Below are 21,624 nucleotides of genomic sequence, written 5' to 3'. Positions count from 1 at the left end.
GCAATTTGCTGTTTCCCAAACCATATATCATAGACGTCTCCCCTTATCAGTGCACATCATTCTAACTTACCATTTTAGATGTTTTAGAGGTATTCCAAAGAACAGGAATACCATAATCTGTTTACTTCTTCTTTGATAGAAATGGGATTACATCCAGTTTCACTATTATACATAACGTTGCAGTAAGATCCTTGTATGGAATTTATTACACTGCTATTCAACTGCTCAATTTGCTTTGTTTCCTTTTAGTGAGAGATTATGATATATTTTTATGGGAATTATTTTATAGGGAAATTAATTTTATCACTGAATAAAGACATTTATGGGGAAACTGGCCTTCAAGGTCATCCATCTCAGTATTCTGGAGAAAAATCTTGAAACTTAGAAGGTATTATGCTTGCTCCATCACATTCTAACGAGTCATGTTAACAATTTAAAGTTGAATGTTTGAATACCCTCAACTCTCTCTGTTCAGAAGGATGACTTTTTCTTGTCTTTAAAACGTCTGACTCCAGGGGCTCTCCGTTGGACTTCAGAGAGGATAAGATATTGGTGTCGTATCTGTTTCTCTTCAGCTGTAGGCTGAATGGTCCAAAGATCATAGAAATGAACATGGTCCAATCGATATATATGATTTGGGTCAAAAATTCAAAGTAATGAACCCAAGATAGGAATCTATAACTTTGGTTCTTAATAAAGAATTTCCTTTGAGTGCCTGCCCGGTGGTGCAAGCGGTTAAGTGCGCGCACTCCACTGCGGCGGCACAGGGTTTGCCGGTTCGCGTCCCAGGCACACACCGATGCACTGCTTGTTAAGCCATGCTGTGGCAGCGTCCCGTATAAAGTAGAGGAGTATGGGCACGGATGTTAGCCCAGAGCCGGTCTTCCTCAGTAAAAAAGGTGGGGATTGACACTGGATGTTAGCCCAGGGCAGGTCCCCCTCACAAAAAAAAGACAAACAAACAGAATTTCCTTTGATATTCTTAAGTCTCTGTGATTACTAGTAAAAACTCACCTATGGGTAAAGAGATGTGTTTCTGCTGGCAATGTTTGGCTTGAACATCCATAGTTAAGCCTGCCACATCCGTAGGTAGATTAGACTTGACCTCTTGATGACCTCTGCCCTTGGTCTTTGACCTGGGAAAAATAAGAATTTTAAAAAGCTGCTGTTATTAACACTCAATGCTAGAAATGCCCATTAAAGAGTGAGTTTGATTTGGTAACCCAAAGGGAATATAAGCAAAACAAAGTCTTTAATATCTATAAAATTTCAAAAAATTTTAATTTTTTAAAATGTAACTGTTTTTGCCACAGTGGAAACTGTGTATATAGGAATGAAATATCCCTCTGTCCATTTCTTAAGTTGTTTCCATTGACTTGATGGATTTATCCTCTAATCCGGATTCCAAGTGTGAAAGAAAATCTTGGTCATTCAAAGAAAAGCAGCCATTTAAATTTGATTTTCTTTTAGCTCGGTATCCTACAAGTTTGAGGAATAAATGATCATGTAATGATACAATGATTTTGAAACCTAATTGTTAATTAGAGGGGTGTAAGGGATGATTGAATGGTGGTTCATCCGCATGGTCAGGGGTATTATACACATAGACATGTAAACACGATTCAGGAAGCTGCTTCAGCCCCGTGACATCCCTGAGAACCACAGTTCAAGGAGGATCTAGGCACACAGCCATCTGCCTCGATCTCCTGGGTAACACGTAGATCCAGCTGCCTTGGGTGTGGCTTCAGAGCAGCTATCTATTTCTCCCTTTCCTTCCCTCCAGCTTATCTCAAACAGTCTTGACTATCATATTTTAAAGTAAGACCAATTATAGTTATTTACATGAGTTTCTTGTTCATTATTGCAGAGTAATAATCAGGCATACCATTAATTATCATTTAATTGACCTAATTAAATTTGTTGTACCTTATAATTGTTTAGAACACTGTTTAGTTTAGAGTTTGATATTCACCAAACGTGTTAATCTGCTTACAACTGCCATGTGCCTCGCTCCTCTTAGAAGTGTATCTTTGGCCCATCACAAGATTTTAATAAATCAAATCATCATACATTAAGATAATGTACTGTCTTTTGGATGATCGGTAGGCATATGAGTCCATTTTGGAAATATGTCCATCTGTCTTTTCTCTCCATGGGAAGTTTCTGGTCACTAGGTCTCCAGGTGGCTTGCACAAGCCCTAGGTCTGTAATAGCTTGGTGCCTCTCCTTATACTTGGGGTAGAAATAAAAGAGGTCAGAGAGAATTATTAAAGTTTTGTTTACATGAAGTTTTCTATGAAGACCATCCATGCATATTCTTCAGGTTAGCTTTCTGTTCCTAAGACTACTAGTTACTTAAAGGGCTTGTGAGGAACTATGAAAGGTCTGATATTTTACCTTATCTGCAAGCTAATAAGTCAGCCTACCATAGTCTTATAGATGTTGTCAAAAAACATGAGACCCGTGGGTCAGAGACAAAGGACTTAATAACACAGCAATGGCGGTGGCCAGAGTATCAGCATTTGCACCATGTCACTAAATCCCACTTCCTACAGGGTGATACACAGTGGGCCAGGTGACATGCAGAGGGTTGTAAGAACTCAGAGCTTAAGGAACTCAAATCTTTGATAATGGGCGGGAAGTCTGCTGACATTTGCCCCAGGGAGGGGTGTTATTTTTATTTTACTAGGCAGTAAGCAAGCCTGCCCTTTGCACCAGAGGAGATCGCTATTTCTGACTTCCAAGGCTGACAGCTCTACACACATCCTTGAAAAGATAACCTGGTTTTACTGGCTTTCAAAGATAAGCTTGAATGAGAATCGATCATCATACAGTTCTTCTCTTTCCTTTATTGAGATTGTGCAAATATGCTCTTTTCTCTGTAAAGTTCACTAACTTTATTCATACATAGGGATGCTTTTGGTTTTATTTATTAAGTTGAAATTGTCTTATTAGAGCAAATGATGAAACTATTATGGGTTGGATCTGAAAGTATGCTTTTCCAGGAAAAATGTGAAAGATAAGTGCTCACAAAACTTTGCCACAAGGAGCTGATAGCAACTTAAATGATTTTAATTTGAATACTGTTTTGTACAACTTTCTTCCATCTTACTTCATCCTCTCTGCTTCCTGTAACTCTCATATGGGAATGGGGCAGTTTCAGGGATTCACTGAACCCATTTACAATATTCAAATGGTTTTCTCTGTTATACTTTTTTTATTGAGGTAAAGTTGACATACAACATTATATTAGTTTCAGCGGTACACCATAATGATTCAATGTTTGTATATATGTTGAAATGATCACCACGATAAGTCCAGTTAACATCCGTCCCCATACATAGTTACAAATTTTTTTATCTTGTGATGAGGACAAGGTGTATTTCAAGATGCAGAAGAATCAACGATTATATCATACTTTTCCATATACAGCTTGATGAATTTGGACATAAGCATACACCCTTGAGACTGTCACCACCATCAAGGCCAAAAACATATACATCACCTCCCAAAGTTTTCTCTCACCACCTTTATTACTATTATTCTGTGGTAAGAACTCTTAATGTCTACTCTATTAGCAAATGTGACGTATGCAATACAGTCTTGTCAGCTGTAGGCACTATGCTTGTCCTACATCTCCAGGACTTATTTATCTTGATAACTGAAATTTTGTATCATTTGACCATCAGCTATTCATTTCTCCATCCCCCCAGCCCCTGGTAAGCACCATTCTAACCTCTGCTTCTATGAGTTTGACTATTTTAGATTCCACATATAAGTGAGTATTTGTCTTTCTCTGTCTGCCTTATTTCACTTAACATCATGTCTTCTAGGTCCATCCATGTTGTCAAAAATGGCAGGAATTCCTTCTTTTTTCAAGGTTGACTAATATTCCATTTCTTTATGCTTCATCCATCAGTGATATTTAGGTTAGTTCTGTATCTTGGTTATTGTGAATTAGCTTCAATGAACATTAGAGTGCAGGTATGTCTTTGAGACCCTGATTTCAATTCCTGTTGGTATATACCAGAAATGGCATTGCTGAATCACATGCAAGTTTTAACTTTTGGAGGAAGCTCCATACTGTTTTCCATAATGGCTGTACTAGTTTACATTCCCACAAGGGTTCCTTTTCTCCACATCCTCAGCAACATTTGCCATCTTCAGTTTTTTGATAATCGCCATCTTAACAGGTGTGAAGTGATAGCTCATTGTGGTTTTGATTTGCATTCCCTGATTAGTGATGCCAAACACCTTTTCATACACCTCTTGGCCACTAGTATGTCCTCATTGGAAAAAATCTATTCTGGTCCCTTGCCCATTTTTTAAATTGATTTGTCTTTTTGTTATTGAGCAAACACAAAGAAAGAGAACAAAATTTTCAGGCATTATGGGTGCTTCCCAGTTGATGCAGATGGTTTTGTATTTACAGTGGTACCAAAAGATCATGTTTCGTGATTTTTCTTGAGCTTGTTATAAGACCAGCAGTAGCTATGGCATGGCAGATAATTAGGATCATCTTGGTTTGGAGGTTTACAACATAAATGAGTGGTAGAGAATTTTTTATTATTCCAAGGAAATTATTGAGATCATAGTCCATGGAATCCAGGATTGATAGGTGTAGGAGGAAATTAAGGTGAGGATCGGTGATCTGGCATTACTTCTGAACTTGAAAGACAGGTATCTACTGTATAAGTGTTTGAATAAAAATATTAGAGATCAGGAATTTGTGTGGGTGAATGTTTCCTGAATTATTTACTTTTGAATATCACCATTTGGGTTATGTGAACATCTGAGATATGGGAGTAAGTCACTAACAGGGGCTGGTTGATAATGTCACTATTGATTTAACTTCTAAAGGAGCTATGAACACCAAGTGGTCAATGGATTAAGCAAATGAGTAGTCAGAAAACACAGAAATGGTAGGATTTGGGATTTAGTAAAAGACTGGGGACCGACAGTCCTGAGAGGGATTGTCAGGACTTGTGCGGTTGAGAGTGACAAGGACAAGAAGAGAATAGAATCACACTCAAACAGGGAGGGGTGTTAACAGGATGGGGGAGGAGAAATGATCTGGAGTAGCCTTGAGTTTTGACCTTGAGCTTTCTGTTCTTGATGCAAATCTGATGATGTCCCAGGACGCAGGTCAGATCTATCTCCAGAGGATAGAGGGAGGGTGGAAGTACAAAACAGCCAGGATAATTGTCCTAAAAAGGCAGGCTTCCTTTATCATTTGACTCAATTTCATGATTTATTTTTATAGGGCAAGAGGAAAAGATGGATAATAGTCACGTCTTCACAGAGGAAGCAGTGTGACTGTGGGAACCAGTCCAAACCAAAGCCTGGTTTAAGCATCTTCATCCCTTTGAGGATGTCCAGTGACATATTCAAGAGGCAGGTTACTAGAATCCCATCCCATCTTGGCAATGACGGGTCTCTGGGAGGACACCTTGGACCAGCCCCACCAGGTCTGCTGGCCTGAGAGACCACAAGGACTCCAGGCCTGCAGCAGTGCAGGACAACTAGTAAGTCCTTTCAATCTTGCCAAAGCGTTGCAAAAACTTGCACCTAGTCACACAGGTGAATCCCTGCCAGGTGTGCTCGCAGGCGGTCTGCACTCCAGGTCCCATGCCCACTCCTGCCAGTCTTCAGATTTGGCAGGGATGACTCCAGGAGCTGCTCTGGGCATTCCACAGCTCCACTGCCAACAATTTCTGGTGACTGAGGAAGGTATCAGGAAGGAGGAAAGGGCAGTGAAGAGCACAGAAGAGAGACTGGTGATAGCTCTGATGGCGGACAGACTTGCTAGCGAGGCAGAGAAAGTGAGGGGCCAAGAAGGACGTCCTGACAGCAGATGAAATGGAGCAGACACCTCAGTGAAGTCTCTTGGCAGCGTCCCTAATGTTTCCTTGCTTTAAGCTCTTGAAACTTTAAAACATACCAATACGTTTCTTTTGTTAAACTCTGCTGCGTGACATAGAAAATATAGACAGCGGTTTCTTTCTGAGGTGAGAGGTTGAGTTTCAGGTGAGGAGAGAAAGATCTTCCTTTTTCATGCTGTTCTCTCATTTTCTTTTACTACATACATTATTTATTTCTACTTTCAAGTCAGCAGCGAGTTATAAACTTCACGGGATGATTCAGTTTTTCCCCTCACAGTCACAGTAAAATCTACTTAAAGTGGATTATTCTTTTTGTGTAATATTCCAATAGATTCCAAAATATTATTTCAAAAGCACTTTGATGTCTATGTTCTCAAATTAGATATTTACTTCTAAGTCTCCACTTTTATGTTATTTGTTGCATGCTAATTCAGAGTTGCATCTAAGGAAATACCAGATTTCCCTCAGATTTTAGATCCATATGTGTTGGAAATTTGATTCATGTAGATGAACATGGCAGTTGGGGGATCATGCTATTATCAAAAGAGGCCTTTTCGGCATCAGTAATCTGACAAGAACCCACTGCTTGTTGGGATTTAATTGTCTATTTGAGGGATCAAGCTTTTGCTGTTGGCACTTCTCTTTCTCTTTGGAGGGAAAGTACGGCCTTCCCATTCTTTCCATTGCCAAATCACTTTCCTGGGTGGCTCTGCCATGTCAGGAAGGGCTTGGGATGCTGGGAACCAGCGACAGCTTCTGGCTGTCCTGAGAAGGCTTCCTTGGCAGAGTCCAGCTTGTGTGTCTGGGTGACACTTGCAGCCATCAGAAAGGAGGGGATAACTCACAAGTGTCAAGCAATTCCTCTGGCGCTTGTCTTACAGGGTGTTCTGGAGGGATGAGGTTCAAAATGCGACTTAGTAACCCTTTGAAATCTTCTAGTCATGGGGAGGGTTCTTGGTGTGAGCTCAGAGCAGTTTCTGTTCACAACCAGATGGGAAGCATTTCAGTATTTTAATTGGTAAGGCTGTGTTCATGCACGTCCATGGATCATCATTTCCGTGGCATTCCCTGCTGGACACCCCCACACCCCTGTCATGCCTCATCTTTCAAAGCTCCAAACAGGGTTCACACCCCAGCAAGTGGTTGTAATGTAACCATAGCACAAGACTGGGGAAAAAAACACAACCACCCAGGGGTGACACACTTTAAAGTTTTGGGCCAAATTGCCCCATTTGGACGAGTTGGTAACACCAACACTGAGCATGTAAACTGGAGGATGGTCCAAGACCATGGACCTCAGAATGACACGGGCTTAGAAGTCACCCTGGACAGCAAGAGACAGTGTAGAGTCACTCACTGGCCAGGATTATGGTCCCTTATCCTGGGAAAGCAGAGCTCACCCGGGATCCATCAGGCCAAGCCAGGGAGGAGGCTGGGGGCCTTCTAGGGAATTTCTGCCCTAAAGGGAATTGCATAAGGAAGGCAGGGGTGCTGGAAATCCTAGTCCACAGGGAGCAGTCATGTTTATGGAACGAGGCCCAGCTGTAGCCTTAAAGCTGCGTCACAAAACTTTCCCCTTGGATACAAAACAAGCAGGAAAAGGACTTCAGAGTCCTGGACAAGGATCCCAGCAGGATTCAAATCTAGGTCGGGGTGAACATGGAGCCCCTAGAGGGGCCTCAGGAGGGAAAATCTTGCCTGCCTTTAGTCCATTTGTAAATGACCTTCCTTGGGCCTTGTCTTCTCCACGTGCACGTTTTGATCATTTTACATTGTTTTCCTCAGGTACAGCTGATGCAATTCCAGAGATTGAACTAGAAAACTACAAGTTCCTAAAATTTGGTCAGAAGAAACCTCAACAAGAGAAGTAGGATACAGTCCCTGTTCCTCCAGAACGTAGAATGGCAGCCCCTGCCTGTGGCATGACATGATCCTGGGTAGTGCTGTTTTAAACACACCCACAATTCAGTGGTTGTTGCTCTGCCTGTGAAAGTACCTTCAACCTTTAAATCCCAAGAGAATGGGCATGGAGTCGTGTCTGCTCCTGGAGGAAATGAATGATACTGAAATGAACTTGTCCTCTGAGTTAGGGGGACTTGGGTGTGTCCCAACTAGTCAGGGAAGGGGCTGGCCCTTCTCCCTTCTCCCACATACAATAAGCTGATGACCCAGAAGAGTTCTTGATTCAAGGAGAAATGTGAGATTCTGTGTCTCTCTCACATGCCTACAGAAAGCGACAGAACCACACCACAACTCCCAGGCTGTAAAGGGAACAGGACTTGAATATAATATTCAAATATGGCATTTATTATTTACAACAAATAACTACTGTCCCTCCCCAATGGGTGAATAGGTGCTGGGGTAGAGATGTCAGGGAGCTGGGGTGGGGTCATCCCCTCTCTCTTGGACTCCAGGGGGCCCCAGGAATCAGCTTACAATACTCCCCTTCCTGTCATGTGTGAGGAGCTGGGCCTGTGCATCGCAAGCCTCCCAGCTGTGTCCCCACTGCTGAGGATGGGGCTGTGATCGGCCACTGGTATGGGGCTCGGTGTTGGGGCCTGGGGTCTGAGTAGAAGAGTCAGGTTATCTTGGGGGTCCTCCCTCAGAATCATGGCCCCGCACCTTGTCCCCACTGCACTGGGTGCTCCAGACCCTGTGCTCAGTGCTGTCAGCCACCAGTACCCCATTCGTCCCTGCCACGAGAGTGATCATTTAGTAACACCTATTTCACAGAGGAGGAAACGGAGTCTCAGGAAGCTGAAGAGAGTCACCCCAGTCACAGGACTGCTCAGTAGTGGAGCTGAGATCCCAGTGCCAGCTGTCCGACTCCCCAAGGCCATGTTTAGCCTGAAAGCCTTACTGAACCCCTAGGAGTCAGTCACCCCGGCCCAGACACTCACTCACCCCTGACCTTGATGACAGCCGGTTCTTCTTGGCCTTGAGTATTCTGCTGGCCAACTAGGCCTGGGGCCCTAGCTGGCAGGACAGGCTGTAGCTACAGGACAGAGAGGCATTTGTGAGCCTACCAGGATCCACACCTCTGGTGTCTCCCCACTGACTGCCCAGCAGCTGGATTCTGGATGTCCCACAGGTCACCACGCAATAAGGCCTAGGGCTGACTGGGGGGCCACTGAGACAGGCTCTCTAGACTGGCCAACAGGGAGAATCCACCCCTGCCCTCACACAACTCCTGCCCACCCTCACCTATCATTCTCGTTGAGCAACTCCATGTCCTGGAACCAGGCCCCAAATCGGTCCTCGGGCTCTGGTTGTAATTCTTTGCAGCCACCTGGAGCAGCAGGATCTCCCTCATGACTCGGTGTTCCTGGGACCAGAGGGAAGGAGAGGATGGAGACAGGGACTGTGTGGGGGATGCTGCAGGGGCCTTGTGGGGGGTGAGGAGTGGGGCAGGGGACCAGTCCTGGAAACCCTACTTCCCTCCAGTTCCACCCAGGCTCTACTTGTTCTCAGAAGGGGAATAATCAGCCCCTCCTCCAGGAAGTTTTCCTTGAGGCCATCCTCCCCTCAACCCACCCGCCAATTGGATGGGTCTCCCACTTCTCTGTTATCAAACTCTTCCACTCAATGTAAGATACAGGGGGTGGAGCCAGGGACTGTTCTGCCCAGAAGGTCTCTGATTTCCACCTCCTTCCCCTCCCCTGCAGGGAGAGCCACAGCCGCTCACCTCAGTACTTTTCTCAAGGTTGATCTCATTCCCCTGGAAGGCAGAGAGCCAGAGTCCATCAGACAGAGCCCCCTAAGCCTGACTAGCCCCCTATGCCCACCCCTTCTCATGTTGCACTACTGCCAGGTCCCCAGAGGGGGTGGGGCATGCAGAGAAAAGAGGACTTGGACCTAGGCCGGGCTCTGGGCTCCAGAGAAGGAGGACATGGGGATGAGGCTGAGGGACTTGGCAGCACAGACCTCTCTGATGACAGACTTTGAGGCTGAGGCCTCAGGCAGAGGGGACTGCTCAGCCACTTATGTGCTGTCTGACTTGGAGGGGCCCGACTTCTCTCACCTTCCATGGGCAGCATGGGAGGGAGAAGATGAGTCCAGCTCAGATAAAACCTCACGCAGCTGTGCCATCAGGCAGCTCTGAGCTTCCCCAGCCTGAGTAACCAGAATGGGTGTCTCAGGCGGAGCCTCTGTTCACTCATCCCTAAGATGGGCCTGATGCCCCAGCTCCCAGGGGCAGCTGCGAGGCTCTCATGAGAGGAGATGTGCCAAGTGCTGAGAGCTCAGAGCTCAGTGCGGGGTATCCCGCATCCCAAGACTCAGGAACCTAGTCCCCTGCCTGGTCCTCAGGTTCACCCACCTGGAGATAATCACCCATCGCCAGACGCAGCATCAACAGGTCACCAAGGAATGTGCCAAGATAGGGGACGTCACCCTGTGACACCGGGGTACACGTGGGATGAGCCCTTGCTCTCAAGTCAGCTCCCTGCAGACCCTCCCCTGAAAAATCCTCACCTTCAGCCTCCTGGCCCACACCAGGGATCCCACGAGGAGCAGCCTAGGACCCTTAACAGCCTCCCCTCAATTCTTCCTCCCTTCACACCCCAAGAACACCACACTCCTCCTCCTCACCTCCCAGGGCCGGCTTCTGGCAAATCACAGGGTATGTGGTCCCTGGCCCTCCCCACAACAAACCCATCCTGCACCAGCTCTTCCAGGCCCTCCTTCTGGTCACTTCTACTGGGGGATTCAGGCACTGTAGCACCAAGAGGAAGGGTCCCGCTCTCTTGATTTGAGGCCTCCAGCTGGGAGAGCAGAGCCCCTCCCCCACAGGCACACTCACCTGCTGCTGCTGCTGCTGCTGCTTCTCCTGCACTCTCTGGGGGTTGCTCTCCTGGAGGCAAACGTGGAGGGCCGCTCCTGTCAGAGTCGAGGACAGTGTCAGCGGGCCATACTCCCCTTGCCCCATTTCTCTCCAGCACCACTGGCCTCTGACCCTGGACATCTGATTCGAGTCAACTGGTACCAATGCCACTCCACCCTCCAAAGTCTTGTGATTCCAGAACAAGCCCAGCTCCAACTCTTACTCTGGGTGTGAGCTTGGGCTTGTGGTCTGGCCTCCCCGAGCCTGTCTCCTCATCTGGAATGTGTGAGAACTCCAGCTACCTCACAGTTCTCCTGAGGACACAATGTCACATGACTGTCACCATTTTTCTCACCCTCACCCCTCCAGGTGGAGCAGGCAGAAAGCTCCCACATTCCTTTCCTCCCTCTTACCTCATTACCACCCTGTGAGGCCTGCACCACATGATGACCCTCCATTTCCCTGATGAGGAGACAGAGGCCCAAACAGGGGCAGTGAGTTGCTCAGGGGCCCACAGAGAAGAGGCCACTTGCCCCTACCAGCCACAGGCCTTGCTCCAACATCCTCACCTAACCCCCATCCTCACCACTGACAAGTGTCCTTTCCCCTGAGCTCTCAAATATGGGTCCTGGGCCGAGCCATGGATGGAGAGGATGGGGCGTTTTTGGAGTCTGGTTGAGTGGCTCCTGCCTAGTCCCGTGGAGTGTCTGGCCCCCAGGCTGGGACAGAGGCCATGCCAAAGGCTTCTCCTCGCCAAAGAACCCCTCAGGATATTCCCCTGCACTGAACTCTTTCTTTATCCACTCGGGAACTGGACTCGCAAGGTGTCACCTCTGATCCACAAGTAAGGAGGTGACAGGACGCTTTGCTCCCTCGTTTACATGAAGCTCTTAACGTCCTTTCAGCAGGATCCACTAAGAATACATCAGTTGCCTAGACGCTACTCATAAGCCACCTAGGGCCTATGTTATTGCCAACCAGGCACTCAGGTGAGACTCCTGTGGTTGACTTGAGTGACTGCTCTAGGGGTCCAGTGGGGAGTCCCAGAATGCACACACATCTGTCTCTGGTCCAGCCGTTCAGACCCAAGGATGAGCAGCCTGTTTGTCCACTTGGGCCAGGGGAATCCCCTGCTGTGCCCGTCCCTGGGGCAGGCAGGGTACCCACCCCTGGAGATATGGTGAAGACAGAAGGAGCTGCTGGGGCCTGGCTTCCTGTCCTCAGGAAGGCTGAGGGCTAACCCCCCCCAACCACCCAACAGCCTGGAAGAAGCTACATCCATCAAGATTGACGTGCATGGAAGCCAGAGACCTGCTGATGGCAACAGCTCGGCAACATATTCTGGAACAGCCCAGCTAACACCACTGTGTCCCGTGACCAGGGCCTCCTGTGCAAAAACAGCACCCCACAGGCCCATGGGCCAAACAGATCCCTCTGCTTGTTAACTTGGACAAGATAGACGGGAATGTCTCAGAGAAAGTTCAAGTCAGAAACTATCAAAACCACAGCATGCTCAGTCCCTCTCCCCCTACTCCTCCTCTCTTTCCAGTCCCCTAGGCTCCACTTTACCTTGGTCATCAGTTCTCTGCTCAAGGACTTGTCTTGGCTATAGCGCTTCTTAAGTTTTTCAGGGATCTCCCTGAGGGGAGGGGAAAGAGGGAAAGATAAATTTAGGGATAATGTGAGGGGTCTGAGTGCAAATCCCTTTTCTTTGACAACCCGAGAGATTCAACCTCCCTGGAAGAGCGTTCTCACTGGGATCCACTGAGCGCTAAGGTCTCGTGGGACTGGGAGGGGACTCTCCTGTTGGTCATTGGGGTCTCCACTCCCCAGCTCTACAGAGCAGCTGTCTTTTGACCACTTTGAGTTTCAACTGGGAGTCGAGTTCTGTAGCTATGAACACTTGAAAATCTCTAATGTGGCTCAACCCAGTACCTGACATTTAGAGAAACCAAGTCCTGAAACAGAACTGGTGCACTAAGGACACCAGGAGGCTTAGAGACTGCCTGCCGAGGCCCAGGCCTTGTCCCCAGCATTTGCTGCCTTCCAGGAGTTCCCAGCTGACTGAGGGGCCAATGGCAGACATACAGGAGATCCCCCATCCACCCTGGTCCTCCTATGGAGAGGGGCACTACCCACAAGGAAACTTCCGCTGTGTGTTCTTCAGGTGGTTTGTGGAGGTTTTCTGCAGAGCAGAGATGACAGTGCAGGGCGAGGAGTTCTTCAGGATCTTGCACTCCTGGGGAAGGGAAGAGAGTGAGCTGTGAGGTGGGGCGCTGCAGTTCCGCTTGCTCTAGCTTCGGTCCCCTTCTATTTAAATCTCCTCTCCTGGATGAGACAGATGCTCAGGGAGCCCCAGAAGGGCACATTTAGGACCCAAAGAGTAACACTCACAGGGAGGAGGATTTTAGCTGAATCCAGGGAAGGAGTCAGGTAGGAAGTGAGAATCCTCCCACTGGGACCTGGAGTCAAGATCAGTGGGCCCCAGGCAGGAAGGGCCTAGAGACTGTGCAGGGGCTTAGACCACACTTCAATCCTGGGAGCTGATAAAGGTGGAGAGTCAGTTCCCAAGGCTCCAGAGAGGGGCTCCACTAGGCCTCCCACAGCATACCTGGGCCACCTGGATCCAGTGCTCCACCACCCTAGCCCTGTCCGGCACCCTCATGCACGGGTCCCCGAGGCAGGGGGTGATGACGAGGCTGGCCACCCTTCTGATGTGGTCGAGGGTGGCCTGGAGAGTGGGTGCCAGGTGCTCATTGCTGGGCTTGTTCCTCTTGCCCCAGGTGGAGACCAGGCACTGAGAGGGCAACACCTTCCGGAAAAGCTCCTGGGGAACAAGGGGAGTGTCACCCAGCCCTACCACATGCCAGTTCTGTGCCCACAGCCCCCAAAGTCCCACATAGGGTCACAGTTTAGAGCTGGAGCTCAGGAAGCTCAGGATGTGGCCTGAGCCTTACGAGAATCCCTAGGTTTCCTTCCCTGTCCACCGAGGACACCCAGCACAGGATGACCCAGGACTCAAAACTGGCAGGGAAGGGAGAGGGTCATTTGCACCTACCCTGTCCTGGATAACTCCAAGCTCCAGACGGTGGCTCAACTCGGCTCATCCCAAGGGGGCATCTTCCACCACCGGGATACCCCCTCTGGTCCCACTCCCCATTCTGATGCACATTCCCCCATGGCAGCTACAACCACTATCCTTGTCTGTCTCCCTTGTAGTGAAGTACGCATCAGGTCCTGAGTCTCTTGAGCCTCCTGAGCAGACAGTTGGGCCACCAGGGATCTGGCTGCACACAGTGAGTTCCCCTCCTTACTGATAGACCAGGCCCTGCCCAGCTTTCCATCTCTTCTACCTCATGGAGTTGGCACAGCCACTCCTTGCAACAGGTCCTCTTAATGTCCACCTCTACGGTCTGCAGGTGGACAGCAATGTATTAGGTGTTCAGAAAGTTGTCCAGGTGGTATGGTTGGTAAGGAGTGGAGCCAGGATTTGGGTACAGATCATAGGAGTCTAGATCAGGTCTAGGGCAATAATGGCAGAGGGAAGGCCTACCCCACCCCGCCCTGAGAGCCCAGCTGCTCACCGCATCCATCACGGTCAACTGCTCCACCACCAGCTTAGGAGGGAAGGCCATGATGTTAGGCTTCTTCTCACGCTGCTTAACAAGCACAGGTGGAGATGGACTTCCCACTAGAAATGATGGTCCAGGTGACTCCAGCTCAGCAGTTCTCACTCCTGCTGGAGCCGATGTTGGCCCTTGCTCCAGAGCCAACACTGCTGATAGAGGGGACGCTGGCTCCAGCGCTAGAAGGGGTGATGTCAACAGAGCTGGAGCCAGCTCTACCTCCACCACTGCCCACTGCTCTGCTTCTGCTGCTGGCTGGAGCTCTGTAGCTGGCGCTGGAGCTGGATAAAGAGAAAGGTTCACCCATATAGCTAACTTTCCATGTGTCCTTCTAAACACAGAAATGATCCCACTTCCCTTCCAGGGGCACCCAGGCTGCGGTCCCCTTTACACTCTGACTCTGTCTCAGTGGCCTCCAGAAGCTCACACTGAGCAAGGGTAAGAGGGTCATGGCAGCTCACCTCCGAATCAGGCAAGGTGACCTGCATGTACATCCCCTTTAGCTTGAAAAAGGGACAGCCCCAGTCTGGTCCCACCCAAGTTCTGGTCCAACCCCATCATCCCAAGGTCCTGAGTGTGGAGACCCTCTGCTCCTGCTCTCACCTCAGAGCAGCACTAGATGGTGTTTGTGGCCTCATGCACCTGCCCCTTGTCTAGTGAGTTGGAGTTGAAACCATTGGGCATCTTCTCGACAACCTCCTGAGTGGAGTTTTGCAAAGACTGCCCGGGAGCTGGGCCAGAAGGAATCAGGGGCTGGCTGCACACTGCCACTGGGGTCAACCCCCAAGAGAAAGTCTGCTCCTCTGTTCAGTCACAGAGGGACATCCCTGCAAAGAACTGTGGTCAGGAAGGGAAGGAGATCAAACCTCCATGGCTCGGTAACATATGAGTGGAGGAGCTCACATTCTCATGCTGCCAGCCACGACCTGGGGTATGAACATGACAGACCCACCAGGCTTCCGACACCTAACCACCAGCTCCTGCCCAGGAATGACCTACCCCTCATGCCCTGCCTTCCCGCCTCTTCAAAGACACACAGACACACACACACGATGAGGGGCAAGGGGTGTGGTGATGCTCAGGTGGGATCACAATTGTGTCCTGGCCGGCACTGCCTCCTGCCAGATGCCCAGAGGCATCGGGGATGATGGCTGAGCCAACGTCGGAAACGCCAAAAAGATTCTCTTTCTGGCTTATTTTGAGTCCAGATTCTCCAAAAGTTGGGATACAACAACAAAATATTTTTGCCTGTTGACTGTCTCCAATCAAGTGAGCTGGATGGGGGCCTGTGGGTGCCTGGTTACCAGAGTTCTAAGATCTGTCGGGGTCTATGACCAAGGAAGTAGATCATTTTTCAAGATTCCTTTACCTGGGCCCCGTCCCTCAATCATACTTGTCCAGAGCTGCCCCTGGGCCCGGGCCGCTCAGCCTCCTCCCCCATATCATCTCCTGAACTGTACACAAGGAGCATACACAGCCATAGCCACAGCTCTCTGGAAACCTAAGTTGGGTTGTAGCTTTGAGGAGACAGGGATGAATGCAGACCTTCTTTTTCTTACCAGTTCTGCATCCTGGGAAAGTCCTTGTGCCACTCAGGTCCTCCCCAGTCTCCAAACCTGCACCATGAGGATCAAGCTAGAGTCTACTTCCTAGGGACGTTACCCGGTGTATATGACATAATATCTATTACCCCTGTGGGCTAGTGTCACATGTACCTAAACTTAGAGATGGAATAATAATAAGAAGGGGTGATATGTAGCACAGAACACCACTCAGAACAGGCCTGGGTTCTAGCAATATGATATTGGAACAGTCGCTTCCAACCTGGCCTCATATTCAGGTTAGCATGATGGGGGGGTTGAAGCTAATGGAAATTTAGATACTGCCATCCTGCGGCATAAAACCATTCAATTGTTTACTGTTTTGTGGAGAATGAGACCCAAGTGCCTCATCTTGGCCTATGAAGTGGGCAACCTCTACAGTGGTACCCAGTAAGCCCCACCCATGGTATAGCCATCCCCGTGGAACCACTAAGTAGTTAGTAACTGGCTTCTGAACATAATAACAGCCAAAGTGATGGGATGTCTAGTCTAAATTTTAACTAACAAAGTCTCTCACTTCCTCTTACTCCTTCTTTCATGTTCCATCTCTCTCTCTCACACACACTCTATCGATTCCCTGTAACTGAGGAATCAAATACCAGTGTTTGGGGCTGCACAATGTGGAGGCCTATACAGGAGAGAAGCACGGGGGTGCCCAGGCCACCAGACAGAAAGAAACTCAGGCTCTCAGTCCAAACTGAACCCTGAAGGCTGAGAGTGAACTTGGGGGCAAGTCCTCCCCCAGTTGAGCCTCAGTTGAGGCCACAGCACCAACCTGTTAAACTCACTGAGGCAGAGGCACTCAGCTAAAATATGCCGGATTGCTGATCCACTCAAATTGTGAGATAGTCAACATTTGTAGTTTTGAAAAGCAAGGTTAGGGGCAATGAAGTCAGAGAGGGAAAGGTAACTGACACAGCCTACCAGGCCCTGGTCCTACCTTCCACCCCAGCTCCTGTTCTCTCCTCCCAGCCTCCCTCCAGCTGCACTGGCCACATTTCTAACCTCCTCTGGCCAAACTCACTTCTGCCTGTGAGACTCAGGACCAGTGGTGCCATCTCCCTGACACACTGCTGTCAGAGTCGTGCAGGTCTGGTTCCCTCTTGTCATTCTGGTCCCAGCAAATTCCATCCCAGTGAGGCCTTTCAGACCTTCCTACCCAGTGACGCCCAGCCCTCACTCACAGCCTCCTGCTGTGTTTCTCTACAGCACTTGCTCTTTTCTTTCTCATGTCTTTGCTTTTGTCCATTTCCCCTCTAGACTGTGAGCTCCTGGCAGGCAGGGACCACTTGGTCATTTTCATCCTGCACTTTGGCCCACCAGGGCACCTGGCACAGGGTGAGTCCTCAGTGCACAGCTGCTGAATGAGTACATGGGAAGATCTTGCACCCCTCCCCCTGCTTCTGACTAACTTTGATTGTGGATATGAACACTAGTAATAGGAGGTACAAGTTGTTTCTGAGGCAAGGGGACAGCCTGAAAGACCTCTGCTTGACTCTTCACTGCTCCAGGAGTCAAGTAAAGTTCAGTGGGCACCATGTAAATTCCAGGTTTACAGCAGCAGGACTCGATGTATATATATATTATGTAATTTGTATGTAATATGTAATATATGTTATGTAATAACCATGTAATTGTTACCAAAATAAGTTCATTTAACGTCAATCACCAAACAAAAATAAAAGGTTTTTTCCTGGTAATGAGAAGTTTTAGGATCTACTCTCTTAGCAACTTTCAAATATACCACACAGCAATGTTAACTTGCAGAGTGCTGTATATCAAGTATATCTCAATACAGCTGAAAAAAAATAAAAACAAAAACTCACTGGCCACCACTAACACAAGTGGCTGCTCGTCCCCTGGTGGCAAGCACTAGCACTGCAGCCCTTGCCAAAATGCCATCAAACAGAAAAGAACCTTTATTCAGTTGTCCTCAAGAGAGAGGATGCCCAGACTCCTAGGGGTAAAAGAGCAGGACCTGTCACCTTCGAGGGAGTTGGAGGAATCTCGGGAGCCTACCTTTTCCCCCATCTTGCTTTCCCCCACCAGGTGTCTTCTTCATTCCTGAGACATCCAACCTCAACCAGGACAATGACCCTGCTGCCAGATGAGGACCTCTGGACCTCCAGATGAGAACAAGGACTGGTCTTCTCTCTCGTCTCTAGACTTGGTGTCTAATGCTCTGGCATCTTCTTCCTTATCCCAACTTCTCATCCGCCCAAGCCCCCAAGCCTAAATGATCTCAAGTGGGTAGAAAGCATTTTCTCAGCGTTTCAGAGCATAGTAGGTCATCAACAGAGAACCTAGTCCAACAGACACGTTGCGAGTGACTGGAACCCTTGGAATCACCGGCTGGATGCACTCCACTTTATACAGGAGGACCCTCACTGAGATCTTCTCTTCTGTTACCAATGCCTACACAAGAGGAGGATGTGCTCATCACAGTTCTGGGTACCCACAGAGGTGGACTGCAGGACTCCAGTCTTGTGCTCGCCAAGCTGGGCCAGAGATGGGTCTGGAACAGGTAGAAACTTAGGAACCATAGGGATTCCTCTGCCCATCTATTGGGCCCTGGGCATATACCTAGGAGAACGGATGCTATGGCCCCGTGAGAGAGCTGCCGCCAACCTCTCTCCCTCCTGCCTCTTATCATTTCCCCGGTGTCGGCTCTTCCTTGACTGCACCTCCATGGCCCCCACATGAGAAATCAGTGTGAGTGGCTGTGCCTGTGCATATGCGATGATGAGGAGAGGAATATGACCCCATATGGACAGGGGTGGGCAGCAACCCCCTAGGATCTTAATACCTCTCATTACCAAAGGAAACCTGAGAGAAGGGGCAGAGCCTTGGCCAAGGAAGCTGGAGCTCTGTCTAGTCTTCGGGACTCTGACTACCTCCTGTGGTCTGGGCCAGTTTCCCAACTGTACAGTGAGGGGTAAGATGTGCAATAGCACAAGCACGTGCTCAGCCAGGACAAGTTATCAGGCCCCATCGATACATTAAGTACGCTTTAAGTGTATTGAATACATTAATATTGCTGTGCAATCATCACTATGATCCATCTTCAGAGCTCTTCTCATCTTGCAAAACTGAAACTCTATACCCATTCATGAATACCCCCCATTCCTTCTCCTCCCAGATCTTGGCAAACACCGTTCTACTTTCTGTCTCTATGCATCTGGCGATTTCAGGAAACTCATAGAAGGGAAATCACACAAGGTTGTATTTTTGTGACTGGCTTATTTCATTTAGAGTAATATCCTGAAGTTTCACCCATGGTGTGTCATATCTTAGAATTTCCTTCCTTTGTTAAGGATGAATAATATGATGTTGTATGTATATTCCACATTTTGCATATCCATACATCCCTGCACAGATACCATAGCCAGGGCCAAAACCAAGCCCAAAATCAAGTGGGGCCCCAACCAGATTTTTATCAACGGTCCCTTGGAGACTACTTTCTTAAGCCACATTCCATATGATATTTACTAAGGATCTAGTCTTGGGCCATGAGTTGTTTTTCAAAAACTCCGTTTTTGCTCCTTGAGCAAGTTTCAACTGGTTTGAGCCAGTAAACCACAAGACGGCTGGCAAGACTCAAACTGTGGCTGCACAAGTGACTGGAGGATGACCTGGGAGACCAAGAACTCCTCTGCCGATCATGTTAAGGACACTGCCTTTTGAATGTGGGGTGTATTACAGAATATGAAAATCTTCTTGTGCAAAATGCCTAGGACTGCCCCCAACATTCCCGCACCCACTCTTTTGCCCTTAAAAAGCCCTTTTCAACAGCCCATTGGGGAGAAGGATTTAACCTTTGTCTCCTGTCGCCCTGCTGTTTTCTTCTAAGGGTATTATAGTTTTAGCTCTTACATTTAGGTCTTTGATTTATTGGGAATTAAGCTTTGTATGTGGTGTTAGGTAAGGGTCCAAGTTGATTTTTTGCAAGTAGATATCCACTTTTTCCAAGACAACTTGTCGAGAAGACTTTTCCTCATTGAATAATCTTGGCACCCTTGTCAAACATCATTTGATCACACGGTGACGGTTAATTTCTGGGCTCTCAATTCTGTTTCCATTGGTCAATATGGCTGTCTTTACGCCATTTCAATGCTGTTTTGGTACTGTAGATTTGCAGTAAGTTTTCAACAAGGAAGAATCAGTCCTCCAACTTAGTATCTCCTTTCAAGATTATTGTTGGTATCTGGGCTTACTTGAGATACCATAAGAATTTTAGGATGTTTTTTTTTCTATTTCAGCACAAAACGTCCTTGGGATTTTGATAAGGACTGCACTGGATTTGTTGATCTCTTGGGATAATGCTGACATCGTCACAATAAGGAGTCTTCCAATCCATGGTGATGGGATGTCTTTCATTTCTAGTAGTGCTGGGTGGCTGTTCAGGTTGAGGGGGCGGCACTCCTCAAGATAGTCATGCAGATATCCACAATTCCTCTTCACTGTGCTTCACCATTTCCTTAGAACCCATCTACAGTCAACAGAGGGCAAAATGTATGTAAAATGTACGTGGGAAGTTTTCAAAGACTGGGTGTGCATGGAGCACACATTTCTTCCACTCCTCTCCATTACCAAAAACTACAGACTGAACCAGCAGACCCTAACACATGGAGACTGCAGACTCAACCAGCAGACCCCAACAAATAGGGACTGTTGACTAAGCAAGGGCCAGGGATTCAGGATCCTGGTAGAATCATCTGCCAACTCAAGCTGACCTGCTAAGCCTTTGTCTGGCGCAGGGGACTAGCCAAGGGCTAATACTGATGCTCTGATAGAGCATCTTGTCAATTGAGACTGACCCATTGACCTTGGACTGGAAAGCCAGTTAGATCGGGAGCTCAACGCAAAGACAGTGGATCTCAGATCCGAGAGGAACTTACCCACGGCCCTCAGAAACAGCAAAAAGGATGGAGAACTCAAAGGTTTTGCAGGTACCAATGCCTGTGTTTCTCATCCCTTAAGCCATCAGATGTCTCCTTTGGATCCCACTGCTGCCACCAAACTGGTACAAAACAAAATAATAGTGAGTAAATTTTAAACATCTTGTTGGCTTTATACAACAGTTCATGAATCAGGCAGCATCCAGTCTAGCAGAGAGAAAGGAGCTCCAAGAAACTGTACAAAATGAAAGACTTTTATAGGCAGAAGGGATCAGGAACAAGGAAGTTACACTAGACAAAAAAGATGGTTAGTTACTGCAAGGTTACCTTCCTTTAGGGGATGGCAGGGCTCTATCAGGAAGATGAGCTACCTGCTGCGCATCAGGCGATTCCCCATTGACTGGTTTAAGATTCCATTCCTGGGAGGGCCAAAAGTCTAATTAAGTCTCAGCTTGTTGACGTGGGGCTTAGCCTAAGCGGCTCCATTTGGGCCTGGTGTCTTGTTTAAACACGTGACTTCTGCTGGTCTCTGATTTCCCCAGTTCACCCTGACTGTCCCTTCACTGACCATTGTTGGTCACACACCCACTGCACGTGCCTCCAGTCCTTCCCTTTCAACACCGTAATCTCACACACAGCTCCTCCCGACACTATCATGACGTCTCCCACCACATGTCCCATATAGCTTCCACACTGCCAGCAAGATGCTTCAGAAACACCATCACCATTTATGTCCAATGGGCTGAGAGGGCTGCGCATATACTGGGAATCAGGAGTCACAGGGTCTGTCACTTG

At 48.1% G+C, this 21,624-nt stretch overlaps 1 protein-coding gene across 6 annotated transcripts; it reads right to left on the bottom strand.

Annotated features, from left to right (window-relative positions):
- Positions 1–1,024: 1,024 nt before the first annotated feature.
- LOC131420600 (ral-GDS-related protein-like) lies at positions 1,025–20,907 on the bottom strand. 6 transcript variants are annotated; one of them, XM_058566786.1, is made up of 6 exons: positions 17,951–18,098; positions 14,289–14,611; positions 12,844–12,943; positions 12,274–12,343; positions 10,684–10,760; positions 1,025–1,136 (listed from the first exon to the last, which is right to left on the bottom strand). In XM_058566786.1, the coding sequence occupies exons 1-4, from the start codon at positions 17,991–17,993 to the stop codon at positions 12,294–12,296; spliced, it is 516 nt and encodes a 171-aa protein (XP_058422769.1). In that variant the 5' UTR covers positions 17,994–18,098; the 3' UTR covers positions 1,025–1,136; positions 10,684–10,760; positions 12,274–12,293. The 6 variants fall into 6 exon arrangements, with proteins under 6 accessions (XP_058422769.1, XP_058422770.1, XP_058422771.1 ...); XM_058566787.1 differs by lacking the exon at positions 1,025–1,136 and adding an exon at positions 9,357–9,600; XM_058566788.1 differs by lacking the exons at positions 1,025–1,136; positions 10,684–10,760; positions 12,274–12,343; positions 12,844–12,943; positions 17,951–18,098 and adding exons at positions 13,211–13,531; positions 20,830–20,907.
- Positions 20,908–21,624: the final 717 nt, after the last annotated feature.

The sequence above is a fragment of the Diceros bicornis genome, chromosome 23 (genome assembly GCF_020826845.1).
Source record: "Diceros bicornis minor isolate mBicDic1 chromosome 23, mDicBic1.mat.cur, whole genome shotgun sequence".
In the NCBI taxonomy this organism is placed as follows: domain Eukaryota; kingdom Metazoa; phylum Chordata; class Mammalia; order Perissodactyla; family Rhinocerotidae; genus Diceros; species Diceros bicornis.
Note: the sequence above shows the minus strand (reverse complement) of the source record. Positions and strands in the feature narration are given on the sequence as shown.